The sequence below is a fragment of the Misgurnus anguillicaudatus genome, chromosome 7, assembly GCF_027580225.2.
Source record: "Misgurnus anguillicaudatus chromosome 7, ASM2758022v2, whole genome shotgun sequence".
In the NCBI taxonomy this organism is placed as follows: Eukaryota; Metazoa; Chordata; class Actinopteri; order Cypriniformes; family Cobitidae; genus Misgurnus; species Misgurnus anguillicaudatus.
In genome coordinates, this window is record NC_073343.2 from 16,424,687 (window position 1) to 16,440,946 (window position 16,260).

Here is a 16,260-nt window from a genome sequence, read left to right on the forward strand (position 1 = left end):
ATACATGAGATGAGTGGCAGCAGGGCAGCAATATACTTGTATCCTTTACACGTTTCTTATCTTTTATCGCAACCTGATGTAAACCTTTATTCTCATCTATAATGTTGATGTTAATGTAGGCTAAAAGTTGTCCCGCTAAAAGCTAAAAGTTTATCTCTCATCGCTGTAATGTTTAATTTAAATCCGTGCCGGCGCGTCTCCTCACGGTTCTGAGTGAGATGTGTTGACTGAAAGATTTGAATCGACTGAGCACATGGTGATATACGCGATTACGCGTCATGCAATTGAGCGATTAAAACCCGATCGCGCATTCCGTAGTTTTGTTACGGCTGCCCGCACATGCTCGAGTACTTGTAAAAACATTTTGGTCGCAGTCTGGAGACCTTGGTGACCCCCTATTGCCTAGTGCCCCAGGGCACTCACCCAATCCCGACAATCCAGCCCTTGCTGTAGCCTTTGTGATTTAACGAAATTGCCCTCTTACCAATTTAGTTGGCCTTCATGTATGATATGAAAAACAAGAAGGTCATAGCTAGTTTCATGAATTTAACGTAAAAAGGGCCGTTGTTGCGGTTGCATTCATGCGGTTGGCTTGTCAGTAGTGCGGTAAAACAGGATTGCGGTTACCGCGACAGCCCAGCCACCTTGGGGTTTCTTACCAGCATTACTGATAAGGCCTAAGCAAAGCAACTGATTTCAGGTGTTCTGTCAAAGTCTGTTCCCTTCCCTTTAGTGCAGCGTTTTCACGGTCTTTATATATTTAAGATTTGAATGGTTTATACTAAAAAAAACACAATAATTTAATGTATTCTATAATACAGTTTTATTAAATATTTCATACTTTCCACAGTTTTCTATTATGCTATTTTTTATAACCTCTCTACTGGTTGTTTTAAAAATTATTATGTGTACATACTTAATAAATACATAAATATAGCACACACCCATCATGTGAAGTGTTATTAACAGGCTGGTGCATATTAATTTGTATGTATGTAACAAATAATTTTAGAACTAACACGTAGGCTATATATAAAAGGTAAAAAGAAATAATAGAAAACAGGAAATATTATGAAAAAATATAAAATATTTAATAAATGGTATTGTATAATACATGAAAGTATTACTTTTAATATGAAGTGAATTATACTGAAAAAATTATTGACTTACCATTAAAGAACAATAAAGATACATTACATACATGCACACATACACACCTCAGTAGCCAAGCCAAATAAAACTTTTAATATATATATAGATAATAAACTTAATGCTAGTGATGGGATTTATGGCTCTTTTAGGGGATCCGGATCTTGGCGATCCGTTCCTTTCAAAGAGCCGTTCAAAAGAACGGCTCATTTGGCTCTTTTTAAATATTTAGTCAGTTTTAAGAAGCCAGCTTGGGGCATCTCAGTTTGTCCTGTAAAACTGTAAATAATCACTGGGAGGAATGATGAGGTTAGATTTGTAGTCACACACCAATATCTGAGTTTGAATTATTCTGAAATATTGATCATTACCTCGTTTGTCATGTGTAGACTATATTCCATAGGGTTGCACAACATTAGACAGTGACATCACTATTTTGGATTTACCTTTAGTACAAAGTGTGTGTATGTGTAAAGCTACGTTGACTTATGTTATTCATACAATACCTACTCACAAAAAAACAAAAACAAAGCCGGCTGCAATGAATTTCTGTGCAAAATAGCTTTTACTACAAACACTTCCACAATTTAGAATAAATAAAATGGAAATGTCTACATACAGTCCAATATTACTACTATTACTAATGTAAACTTTGCAAATAGGACATCAGCCTCTTCAAGTCTTAAATGAACAACCCCTGCGCTGGGTGCGCCCCTCCCCCTATAACTGTTCTGTCTCACGGATGAGCTAATTTGTGTGCATCTGTGTGAAACACGCAGAGGAAAAAAGAACGACAGAAAGAACGGCTCCCCTCCAGCCGCGACTCGGCTCCCATCGTTCATGTTTGTGAGCCGTTCAAAAGAATCGGTTCGTTCGCGAACGTCACAACTCTACTTAATGCTTTAAAAACACCAGACTAAAGGGAAACACATGCAGGGAGGGAACATAATTCACCGCCATGTGTGAAACTCTGTTATACTGCCGCCTAGTGGTGACTGTTTTCTTAGCACAGCTGTGCTCGTGGATCTTTCAATGCAAACGACGCAACTTAAGTCTCAAAACTCGTGTGAACAGAACAGGATGAATGCACGCGTGTCGCCTGATCCACAAATGCACATCCTCTTTTTTGCGTGTACAAATTGTGAAATAATGATACAAAATATGCCAACTGAATTCACAAATATGACTCTGTTTGTACAAATCGATGCACATTCACGTAAATATAAAAATTCGCGGACACAAAATGAAGACATCTGTTTAGTTCATTCATTGATTGTTGTTTGTATTTAGCTCAAAAAATGCTTTAAACGGCGAAATGAAAGTCTCAATATACAAATGAACAGACCGGAATTAATGCACGCGTGTCACCTGATCCACAAATGCACATCTCCCTTTTTGCATGCGCAAATTATGATATTTGAAATCAAAATAACATATTTGTATTTGTACATTTGTACAAATCGATACACGCTTATTCAAATTCTGAATTTCACATATTCAAATCTCAAGACATTTGTTCGTGGATAGTAAAATACATTTGTAACATGCTTCAAGTTGTGCATGTATTTGTTAATAATTTTGAGTCTAATATCATCCCATACCTCACGCTCACGCTAGCACATGTGCACAGAGAGAGAGAGAGAGAGAGAGAGAGAGAGATGCAAAAGAGGTTCCTAACGCCCTGCGAAGGAGAAAACTGAAATGGTGGAGTGAGTAATAGCAAGTTAGTTATGTGTAATTCTGTTTATTTCATACTGGCTCCAATGTATATCACAATGTGAATAATTTACTTATTTATTTACAGTAGAGTCCCTATATGTTGCATGTTTTCTTATTTGTGTTTTTTAAAGAAAAAACATCAATTTATGGAAAAAAATTGATGGATTTATAGCGTTGGTTTTTTTTGTTTTTTTTTGAAAAAAAAAATTGAATTTATAATCAACAATATTGTTTGATTAAATAATCATTATTCAACATGTTTAGACTGAGCAAAAAACTATTTTAACAGAATAGATTGAATATTCACAAAAGTAAAAAATTTACTTTTTCTGAAAACTATTGAAATGGATTTATAGCGTTTTGGAAAAGAGCTCTTCATTTATTTTGAGCCACAGTGTGATAAAATGTATACTGTTATTTTTCAGCTGTGCGGGATGACAAATTTTTGCAAAAATCTACCATGGCTGAGGGTGGCTTTTATGTTACATTGCCCTGCAATGCTTGTTTAGCAGCTCTTGCGGGAAATAAAATATCTAATTATACAACCAGCTTAGAAGAACTATGAACCTGAAAGGAGAATGGGAGGTGGGGTTGATTGAATTTGAATATCCAACGTCATGGTATACATTTAATGAGAAAGAGGCTATCTTTGTTCTCGACAATGGTATAAAGTATATCACTGATTACACTGCTGAAGGCAAAGAGATTAACATCTTCATCAACAGGGATCAAAAGACATCAAACGTACTTTACAGGATAAAATCCGGATATTATGATGACATTGTTTTCTTGATCAGGGAGATCAATGCAAATCTACCATCGACAGTGAGTTTTGGATTTGACCACGTTAAAAACAAGGTATTTCTAAAAGTACCCCCAAAGACATCACAAAAGTTTTTTTAAAGGTTGGCTGTAATTATAGGATTAAAACCAGGGGTTGCAATAGAGACAAGCCCTCCAACTCATGATAGGCATGGTATCGGACACACGTCTGTGACGTATGCGCCCCATCATGCAGACATAAATGAAGGTTTCTACACTATGTATATATATATATATATATATATATATATATATATATATATATATATATATATATATTTGTTAATAGTGATTTAGTTAATAGTTTTCTCTCAATGCTGTTTGATTAACACGAGTGACAGATACAGGAGCCAATTTAGGTAACTTTAAAGGACTGATCACACCAAAAGTGTTTATGGCAGATGCAGGCGCCCCTTTTTTTAATGATATTCTATGGGCAGGGAGCGTTTGCACACTGTTTATGCGCGCTGAACGCCTTGTGGTTTTTGCGTCATTTGTGTCTTTCCATTGTCCAATCGAATGAGGGGAGAGGCGCGCCTTACGTTGTGGTGCGGGAAGTTTACAGTTGCGTTGAAGAACCGGACTCCACTCGCTCACTCTCTCCTGCGTGTTTGTGCACCTCTCACCCTCAAACAAGGTCAGAGCAAAGGCCCTCTTTTTAAAGTTTCTTATAGCACTGTTGTTTATGTTTCAACGGCGTGTACAAATTAGAGCTGCACGATTCTGTATAAAATGAGAATCACGATTCTTTTGCTTAAAATTAAGATCACGGGTCTTTCACGATTCTCAAGAACTTTGTTAATTTTAAAGATGTACAACATTAAGTTTAACATTAGTTTTTACAGGTGCAAAGAATCATGCTTCTGAAAGTTTCAGATAAGTGTACATAATCTTTAAATTCGGTTAATGTTAATTGTAGATTGATGTATATATTTTATTTAAAGAAAAAAAAATATATATATATTTTAAGAAGACATGGACTAACATTACTTTATGGTAATGAGCTATGACGCGGTTCAGCGGCAAATAATCGCAAGGCGGAAATGCTCTGCAGCAACCAATCAGAAGGCGGAAACCTCCGCTTGAGAGGATTCCAGAGAATGCATTCGCTGGCGGCGTGAACGTCCATCGGGTGAATAAATATACATGCACGCTTAATCATCATGCCCACTACACTTGGGAAAAATACAAGACAACGTAAAGGTAAGTAGTCAAGTGGTGAAGTGCAAAGACAGCAAGTGTGGTTATTTGAACAAGGCCAATGTTTCCCCCTGTGCTAAAAACCCTTTCGAATGGGATAAGATCCGGAATAATATCCTCTTTTTGGTACTAAAACAACATTAAGGTTCTTGTCAGACGTACCTGCGCATTGCTATGCCTCACTCATTCTCTTTAGTTTCTGTTTCTTCTGTCTAACTTCTCGGCGAAAGCATCCGCTGTACCAGTGGAGCGAGCACGAGCACATCTGGCCTGCGCAATAATAAATGGGACGTCAACACGTCATCGCAGCCATTGTGATTGTGTCTTGTTGAGAGAACTCAGAACTGACGAGACTGCGTCTTTCCTCCTTGAAAATATAATTACCTGAATCGTCAAAATGCTGGATTAAGATCGTTTGGGGGGGGGGTCGAATCGAGATCACGATCTTTTAACGATTAATCGTGCAGCTCTAGTACAAATGTTAAGGTTTTGTGACCACACACACAGCAACTTGACGTGGGCGCGTAACCTTGAATGAGAAAATACTAGGTGTGTGCACTCAATCTGCACAGACTGTTTAAACTTCAACTCCGACTCACTCAGGTCCTGTTAGCACCGTATATATTATTAAACTATGCTAGACGAAGTTTAAACACGGAGACACAAATATTAAGCGAAAAATACTACCAAGTGAAATTGCGTTTGTTACCTTTTACTACCTTTCAAGGGCCTGAATTTTGGTAGATTCTTTTTACTACATTTTACAACCGCACGGACAAACTGTGGACTGAACAGCACACTTTTGTTTTATGTCTAAAACCTTTTGTAAAATAAATAGTTGTTCAATTAACTGTAAAAATTGTACCATTTTTGTCATCATTTTTTATACTAATGATTTTCTGCACTCATGTAACTTAATTGATTTGAGTTTAAGGCAATTGGTTTCCTCAAACCATTTGAGTAGCTGTATAGTTATGTGAACTTAATAAGATTTATTAAGTTAACTAAAACCAACTAAGTGGTTTGAACTTAAGCAAACTTAAAATCTTTAAGTTACATTTACTCTAAATAATTGGCTAAACCAACACAAATATATTGTGTCATATGCACTTTAATTCACGAGTTTACAATACTGATATGTTTTAGAACTTAAATGGTTTAAGGCAATCGGTTTCCTCAAATGGTTTAAGTTGAGTTAACTTATCGGGTTTTACAGTGTACACTAGAAACTGTCATGGTCCTGTCAGACATCCATGCTAGATGTAGGTCTGAGTGCATCTGACAGGACCGTGGCAGTATCATGTTCTGTGTGGGGACATGTGGGATCACATTCTGTGTGTGGCTGCCACATGTCCCCGGTGTCTTGTTGCTGTCGTGATCTTGCCAGACCTTAGTGTAGATCAGGTCTATGTTCTGTGGGCAAGGTCAGGGCAGCAGTGTGTGTACGTGGGAACACGTGTGTTCACATCATATCTGTGTGACACGTGTTCCCAGTGTTTTGTGGCTGTCATGGTCTTGCCTGACCTTGGTTATTATCCAGAGGGCAGGACCAGGGCAGCATTGTTTTATGTGGGAATACGTGTTGTTTCACATCATGTATGTGTAACACGTGTTCCCAGTGTCTTGTCACTTTTACCCTACTCCCTTATGTAATCATGTCTTAAGTGATTAATTATGTTCACCTGTTCCCCATTGATGTGCTGTCTATATAATGCCCTTGTGTTCTCTGTGTGGTGTGCGTGCGTTGTTTGTAGAAGCTGTGTTTATGTGTCACCAGTTTTTCAAATCCGAGTTCTTCTCGTGTTCTGTTTATTTTGTGTTCCAACACAGTGTTTCTGTTTCCTTCTGTTTTTACCCCCTCGTGGGTGTTTTAGTTTCTGTTAATAAATAGTTATATTTTCATACATCTTGCGTTTGGGTTCATCTATTATTATTTTCCATTATCCGGTTATACCAACCGTGACAGAAACACCCTAAACATTTTCACTCTTACTAGCCCCTAACTAGCGTTCCAATGAAAGTTTCCATCTCCTTCACCCGCACAACGTCCTTAGACTTATCACAAGTCACTTCTCTGACAGAAGAAGCTAAATTATACTTGTGACATAAAGTGCATATGCCATCATTACATACTGCACTGATTTTAGACAAAAAGTAGATGTACAGCACCAGGAAAAGTTGAAAAAGTAACAAACACAGACATAAAACTCAGCAATAAAAAGTGATGCATGATGGCAAATGAAGTTAGATAAATTAATCAAAAAAATAAGATAAGATTGTGAAATATAACTAAACAAGTTATAACAACAAAGTTATAACAAACAACAAACAAACAAACAAAAAAACAAACAAACACAATCTACACGCCACCACAGAAAAAGGAAGTTAACTTTTTCAACTCATTAGTAACTACATCCTCATGCCTTTATGAAAAAATAAATTAAACCTTGAAAAAGAAAAACATGTCCCCATCAAAAATGTTACAATGTTCTTATTAAATATAACACTAAAGCAGCTTACCTTGACTGGATTGTAGCCCATTTCAATAGCCTTCTCAATGCCTTTTATTACATTATAAAATCCTGCAAATGTTATTGGAGACTGTCGTCATATATTCATATACACTGTATATTTCATTTTTATGTCAATTTCTTCTATTTTCTATCTAGTGCAATGCTTCTCTTCTACAAACATTTTTGAGTATTGATTTTGAGTCAATCGATTAAAATCTTACTGCACTGACCTAAAGGATTATTAGGAACATCTGTTCAATTTCTCATTAATGCAATTATCTAATCAAGCAATCACGTGGCAGTTGCTTTATGCTTTTAGGGGTGTGGTCCTGGTAAAGACAATCTCCAGAATGGGAAAGAAAGGTGATTTAAGCATTTCTGAGCGTGGCATGGTTGTTGGTGCCAGAAGGGCCGGTCTGAGTTTTCACAGTCTGCTCAGTCACTGGGATTTTCACGCACAACCATTTTTAGGGTTTACAAAAAAATGGTGTGAAAAGGGAAAAACATCCAGTATGTAGCCTTGTTGATGCTAGAGGTCAGAGGGTAATGGGCTGATTCAAGCTAATAGAAGAGCAACTTTGACGTTCAAGGTATGCAGCAAAGCATTTGTAAAGCCACAACACGCACAACCTTGTGGCGGATGGGCTACAACAGCAGAAGACCCTACCGGGTACCACTCATCTCCACTACAAATAGGAAAAAGAGGCTACAATTTGCACAAGCTCACCAAAATTGTACAGTTGAAGACTGAAAAAATGTTGCCTGGTCGGATGAGTCTCGATTTCTGTTGAGACATTCAGATGGCAGAGTCAGAATTTGGCGTAAACAGAATGAGAACATGGATCATTCATGCCTTGTTACCACCGTGCAGGCTGGTGGTGGTATAATGGTGAGGGGGATGTTTTCTTGGCACACTTTAGGCCTCTTAGTGCCAATTGGGCATTGTTTAAATGCCACGGCCTACCTGAGCATTGTTTCTGATCATGTCCATCCCTTTTAGGGATGGGCACGAGTACTCGATTGCTCGAGTACTGGTACGTGGCATTGATGATCGATCACGAAAACGATGATCATGTGGGTTTATTTATTTATTTATTGTGGATATGGCGGCATTTGGATGTCTGGTTAGTGTTACAAGCGCATGTGGTAGTAAAGACTGGGTCTGGAGATGTGTGTTTGACATCGTGTTGAGCTACGCAGACCGGCGTATGACATCAGTAACATTGCCATGCATGATTCATAAACAAACAGATAATTCCATGCACCCGTGCCACAGCAACCCGCCGATCCGCGCATTGTGCGGCAGCCCGCCGATCGCGTGAAGCCGGCACTATGGTTTAAAAGGATGCCGTGATTTTCGGAAATACAGTCAGTCAGGTGCAAAATGTACAAGCCCGTCAAAAGTTCAATGGGTTATCATCTCATATTTAAACATCAAATGCCAAGAGATACCAGAGAGCCACACGAGCATTAAGATTTACATCTTGACTGAGAACAGGTAAGGGGATGACACGACACAGCTAATTGCTAAAAGGATAGCAAAAGACTGAAAGCTGTTTAATGTTATGAAGCTTGTGCTTTGACTCGATGTGTTTGAAAACATAGAAGTCTTGCATTTTATTCAGATATATGCACGTTGTACATTTATGTTGTATAAAGGCTTAATATTACGCAGAGTGCGTCATATAGAAAGCGCTTCGGTTTGTGTTTATTAACCCTTTAGTTTCTCTTCATCACGCAACTATTCCTGTAAAAAACATTTAATTTATTAATCATCTAGTATGTGTTGTTCTGTCATAGTTTCGTCAAAAATAAGTTTTATTTGAGTGTTTTTAATAAAAATATTTTCATTTTCACCATGACGTGTACGCCCCGGCCCCAGTTAATCGAGTACTCGTTCTTCAGACCTATGGATTAATCGAAATGAAAAATGACATAAATGCACATCCCTAATCCCTTTATGACCACAATGTCCCCAACCTCTGATGGCTACTTCCAGCAGGATAATGCACCATGTCACAAAGCTTGAATCATTTCAAATTGGTTTCTTGAACATGACAATGAGTTCACTGTACTTAAATGGCCCCCAGAGTCACCAGATCTCAACCCAATAGAGCATCTTTAAGAGGTGGTGAAACGGGAGCTTTGTGCCCTGGATGTGCATTCCACAAATCTCCAACTGCAAAATGCTATCCTATCAATATGGGCCAACATTTCTAAAGAATGCTTTCAGCACCTTGTTTAATCAATGGCACGTAGAATTAAGCCAGTTCTGAAGGCGAAAGGGGGTTAAACACAGTATTAGTATGTTGTTCCTAATAATCCTTTATAATTATATATAAATGTATAATATATATAAAAATATATAAATGTTTTTTTTTAAACTAAAACCTACCTGGGTAGCCATTGAAAATGGCATTGTGCAACAGGTCTTAACATTTCTCACACAAGCTTAAAACAGAGCTAAACTGCTCAATGCCCTCAATGATTTTCACTCCGCTGCTACCTTTGTACAACAAATCAGTTGCCTCCAACTGTCTACACTTCTTTATGCAGGACACTTTTTTCTTTCTTATTTGTATCTTTCTGAATTCTACAAAGTATACAATCTCATGTAAAAACCTAAAGCTAGCTTGCCTAAGTTTTGTAATATGTATTTTGGTAATCAACAGAGTCTTTTACCTTTACGTCTAGTGATGAACTCAAATTTGGCAGGGACTAGAGTGTCTAAGCTGATGTTAAGGAGATCTACTCCAGCCTTCATAAGACCAGGCAGCAGTCTGGTCAAATTCATGCCATTAGTGGTGACAGCAATGGTCTTCAGACCCTCCAACCTTCTCAATTCCACTTAAGAAAAAACAAAAACAAATTAATTATGCATTGTTAAATGCATACAATTATGTATTAAACATGTTTGAACACCGTTTGTGAAGATAAATATAAAAAGTTTGGTTCCAAAACCAGATTAACTCAAATTTCGAAACATGTTTATTATTATGTTGTCATGTTTTTATTGTGTTTTATTGTGCTACTTAGCTGTATTTATTTTTTAGTAATGAAGGCTTAAATCAAAACAATCCAACTGCAGTTTGATTTGATATTATCGGGAATACACAATTAAAAAACAATATTTAAAAAAACCCCCAGAGTTATCTGGTTTTTAAACCTAACTCTTATATAATCTTATGTTGGGCTTGTTTGAAGGATTGTGTTCAGATGAGAAAAAGCACGAGACATGTAGCAAATGACATGTAGCACATGACCAGTGGCCAAAAGCATGAGTATCAGAATTCTCTCACTGTAACATTAATTTGAATGCTTTAACTTAACCGATTTAATTGATTCGATCTCCATTTGGTCCTACTCTGCATAGCTTTGGATACAAGCATAAATACTAAATATAGAATGTAGAGTTAAAATATGCACTATAAATTAGACTTGGAAATGGAAATTCTGGGTCATGCCATGAATGTCTAAACATCTGAACATTGAAGCTGCCTGCTGTGATTGTAAATCACAGCAGGAAAAAAATGAAACAAAAGTGGAACAGGTTCCAACAGGATTCCACTTGATTGCGAAATTCCAAACTTAACATTTAACTGAATAGAAATAACAATAATTCTGGGGTGAAAAAATGGCAAGTAAAAATTTTACAAATAACCAGGTTGCATAACCAGTGTGCACACCCATAAACTAATACTTCTTTAAAGCCCCTTTAGATTTTGTCACAGCATGCAATCTTAAAGTGCCAAACAGATCCAAAATCGAAAATGACCTGTATTGCAGTGTATGATGTAGCTGTCCATAAATGTAAATGATGTAGTTAAACCAAAAAGTGCATGAAGTTATTGGCTTTCTAAAGTAGGGAGTCGAATCTGAATCACTGAAATGAGTCAGCATATAGTTTGAATCTTCTGCCTGTCTCAATCTACGTAGATACGAACACTTAGCATGATAATTGCATGATCAATTATTTTAGTAATCTAGTATTCTACTGATTTTTCTATTGATAAATCAAGTAATCGGATAAAAATAAACATTCTTTAATAAAGAACAATCCTCACTATACAAGAGAAAATAATACTTAAAATGAACTAATTTATGTCAATCTTTTAAACAATTAATATTTTTATTACTATTCATACATATAATTCATTCTTATATACTGGCAAACTCTTAAAGCAATAGTTCATGCAAAAATGAAAATTTCCCCATGATTTATTTACCATCTAGTCATCCGAGATACATATGCCCACCATCTTTCAGAATAACACATTTTCAGTTATTTAAGAAAATGCCCTTGCTCTTCAAAGTTTTATAAATTTGGAAAATGGGGTCCACTTACTTCAAGTCTAAAGAATGTGCATACATGTTTAACAAAATTAATCCAAACCGCTACAGGGGATAAATAAAGGCCATCTAAGGGTAAATTATGTGATTTTGTAATAGAATATTTAAAACTTTCTAAACGAAAATAACTAGCCCCATAAGAGGCCAATGTGCATTATGGGTACCGTACAATGCGCAAGATCCGTTGAGAATAGACTCTCGCAAGAACTTTCATCTCTGTAAAAATTTATATAAGACCACTGCTTTATGTTTAACTGTATAGCAAGCAACATAATGATAAACTTTCACATATACTTAAGATAGATAAGTGAGCTGCATACAGAGTGCGGGACATGGTTGCTTAGCAACGCACAAAGCACAACCTCGCAATCGCTTTGGAAAGAAGAAAGCCTTGCCACACATTTTTAGATGCGACTGTGGAGCCTCTTAAATGTTTACATCAATAATCAAACGAATATGAAACTAAGTAAATAAAAATCCTAATCTCTGATTATATTACATTTTTGACAGAACATTGGGGCCGCAGAGAGGGGGAGTGAGGGACCCAAATGGCTTGCTGGCCAGGAGTTTGAGACCACGGCTCTGAGGCCTTTGAGGTGTTGGAGACCTGTGGAAGTTTTGACCTGCACTGACATTTGTGCTTTTTTCAGTTGATAGTATGTGTTCATTGTTCTGTCACGATTGCATCGCAGGTGCCACAAACTCTTGATTTTTCAATCACTATGCAAAGAGACTTAGATTACTCTGCTGATTTTGGACATACAGATATGATTTATACCTCATTTAAAACGTTAAACATGATGCGCATTCTGTTCTCTCTCCATCAGTGAAGTCCTTTCAGAAACGCATCAAAAAAATAAAGCCAGAAAAAAAGCCAGGACCTCTGTTTTCATCATAATCTAACTTCCAAATCTAATCCTATAAAATTTTCGGTGTTTGCTGTATCACTATTACGTTTGCCAGACTTAAGTAGAGAAATAAGTTCATACCCTGATTGGCGTTGTTGACTCATTTATAAATAATTTCCCCCAAGGGTTTAGTTTCATGCGCAAATAGCATTAAAATCAATAGAACATGATGATTACGTCTATCTTTGGTGAGAAAATTCTAAAATAAATAAGCGTAGACGAAATGTGTTTCACTTACATAATTTGCAAATGAACAAAACGAATTCAAAAGTAGCCTAGCCTATATGAGTTTATTTTTTGTGTGACGCGCTCCAAAACCGATGCAGCACAAAACCCTTTTTTTAAATTATTTAATAAAGCATTTTACAGTTTTTACGCCATTTACAGTTTTGAATGTTGTTTTACTTTTATCTGTATGAGCATAATTTAGGGTAATTTAAGGTAATGCAAGATGCAAGCTCATCACGCGGCAGTATGCCATCACCGGCTTGGGTTTACGCAGGACGGCGAGAAAGAGACATTAAACTTAAAACATTTAACACTCTACTAGAGTTTTTTTGGACATCCCTTTGGAATAACTGCAATTATATCATCAATTTATCAGGTAATTATAAATATAAGCGTTTATTCAAACACTGCTGACTGCTCAGCTGTCAATCTGCCGACCCTCGCAAAATTTCACATTAAATGATAGCCTAATATATTTGTCCAATCATGGCCCTGTGCTTATTTCTGTCCATGTTCTGCATGAAGATCTTTAAAGATTTGCTGAAGTAAATTTCTGGATTGTTAACGATTAAAAACAACAACAACAACAACAACCGTACAGAACCGAAAACTGTGAACCTTGCCACCCCTACTACATAATGCTTGGAATGTCTACTTTAAAATTATGTTTAAATTAGTTCAATAACAACTCAATACACTACATCCCTTACTTAATTTACTATGATTGTTACAGCTAATCAGGGGCGTCGCTAGACCCCTTTTACGTGCCCCAGTGTAAATCTTTTGTGCCCCGATGTAAATCTCAAGTTTAAATTTTAGCAGTTAACTAGTGTGTTCCCTTATAAAGATAATAGCGGCAAAAACTGATCTATATGCACTATATTATGCTTGTAAAAGCAACGCAGCAGTCGCACTGATGCATACACGCACAAATCCATATCCGCGCATCTTTGCGTTCATCCGCGCACAACCGCATTCAAAAGTCCAGGTAACGCCTCACGATTAATTTCGTCAGGATTTATAAGCTAACTCAAAGTAAGTTTCTAAATAATAATGATAATCTTATTTTGACTATGTATACTATACTATGATTACTATGTCATTTACCTTGAAGTTTCTCTTGGTTTTGGCCCACTTTGCCATTGCTTCCTCAATGAAAGATTTTCAGTAGTCCATCTTTGCCAGAAGAGGTCTGCAAGGCATTGTACTTGTTTCCATCGTTTTTTAGTATACAAGTCAGCCTTACTGAATAGTACAGGTGGTAATAGAGGCTTGGATTTCAGATGAAGAAGATGATTTGGTGTTAGGGGTTCGAGGTCATTTGGGTCACCTGATACAGTTGTGATGGGCCGGTCTTTGAGAATGCATTTAAATTCACACAAAGCTGTTTGTATCATATCATCGTCCAGTGTCTGTTGTTTTATTACTGAAAGCAATAACTTTTTCACTAGTCTGATTAGCCTCTCCCAGGCTCCTCCAAAGTGGGCTGCATGTGGTGGATTAAATATCTATTTGACATGATTATTCAGCAATGCTTCTTGAATTTTGTGATAGTCAATCTGGTTGAATACGATCTCCAATTCTTTCTGTGCACCCACAAAATTGGTTCCACAATCTGTTCTGATGATCAGTGCTGGTCCTCTTCAACATAAGAATCGTCGAATAGCATTGATACAAGAGTTTGTGTCAAGTGTATTAGCCACTTCGAGATGAATGGCTTGACTAGCCAGGCAGGTGAATATCACTCCCCATCTTTTCACTAAGAGCAACCTCTCTTGACTTCTATAGGTCCAAAATAGTCAATACCTACATGTGAGAAAGGTGATAGGTCAGAAGCAAAATGCTTCTCTGGTAAGTCAGCCATTTTCTGTTCTCCAACTTTAGCTTGCATTCGTCTGCAGAAGACACAAGATTTTATTATCTTTCTAGCGGAAGAGTTGGCAGTAGGTAACTAGAACCTCTGACCTAACTGTGAGAGCATGTGATTTCTTCCTGAGTGTCCAACCCTTTGATGGATATCACGCAGGATCAATTTGGATATGTGTTGGTTTTTGGTTTTTTAGACTCACCGGCATGGCTGCTTTACTTAGTCTTCCTCCAATTCTTAAAATGCCCTTATCAATGATTGGATCTAGTTTGCATATGGAGCTACCGGATTTGATGGATTTGCCTTCTCTCAAAAGTGTAAGTTCCTGGTCAAAGTAGTGCTGTTGTTCATAGTGAATTATAGATTTCTTGGCTTTGTCCAAGTTTTCTGGTGTCAATGCTTTTTGCTCAATGTTGGAATTAGCTTTTTGATTTCTAAGCATCAGTAGTCTTTTGAGCTTCACCCACCATGCAGTAGCTCTCAAAAGTTTCTTCCATGAAGAATAGTACTCAATAATTCTGGAAGTTGCATTGTTTTGCAGGTTCATGCAGTTCATGGTGATTTCCTTTTTTACCTCTGTATCACTTGGTGAGATGTAACTCAGATCTTCTGGAACCTCAGGCCATTCAGATTCCTCTTTTGTCAAGAAGCTACCGTTCAACCATCTAGAATTCAAGAGGGATTCTATTTGTAATCCACGTGAGGCTTCATCTGCTGGGTTGTCTCCAGAACATACATATCTCCACTGATGAACTTGGGAGAGGTTATGAATCAATGCAATCCTGTTGGCAACATACCGTCACAGCGTCAAGCAATGCTTAGGTTACTTAGCAACAAAAGATGCTCTAAAGCGCCCACAAGCTTTGAAAAGGGGGGAAGTGGCGCGGTCACGTGAAGCAACTGTGCGTATGTGCTTGCCGATTTCGGTGGCTGCTCGAGCTGAGCCCCGGAGCACACAGGAGATTGGCGCATTTCTGCGTGTTTATTCATTGTAGCACTTCCACTCATGAAACAACAAGTGACAAATCTTTTTGGGGTTATAATGTTTCCAGCCGTGCTGAAAACACGTTTTGATGGTGTACTGGTAGCGCAGATTGATACTTTTTTTTGACCAAGAGAGAACAGACGTATCTCAATCTGAAGGCTGCAGCCTCCAGAGGTCGCGGCTGTATATGTCATCAAGCCTGGTTTATTATTTTCAGACATTTGCAAGGCATAAGCATATTACAACAATGTATGACTAACAAAGAATAAGTCAATTTTATAATTGTTAATGTTATAAGTCTTGATGACGTATGCAGCTTGCAAATTCGACCTCCGGAGGCTACAGTCTTCGGCTTGAGAAACGGCCAATATCTTTCTTCATTGTTCCGCCCCCAAGCCAGCGAGTCATCACTGATATCAGTTTCCTTCCCTTGCAAATTAGCACATTAACTCCGCGTCTGCTGGCTGTTTGCGTTAACACGAACCTGAAGACATCTCACTCGGCGAGATTGTACTTTAT

General features: G+C 37.5%; 1 protein-coding gene across 1 annotated transcript in view; it reads right to left on the reverse strand.

The window, feature by feature from the left end:
* Positions 1 to 16,260, reverse strand: part of LOC141349226 (molybdenum cofactor biosynthesis protein 1-like) — a 178,251-nt gene that overhangs the window by 130,788 nt on the left and 31,203 nt on the right. The window contains exons 4-5 of the mRNA XM_073869476.1: positions 10,086 to 10,250; positions 7,411 to 7,472 (exon numbers count right to left, since the gene is read on the reverse strand). Of these exons, the coding sequence (XP_073725577.1) occupies positions 7,411 to 7,472; positions 10,086 to 10,250 (227 nt within the window). The remainder of the gene's footprint in view (positions 1 to 7,410; positions 7,473 to 10,085; positions 10,251 to 16,260) is intronic.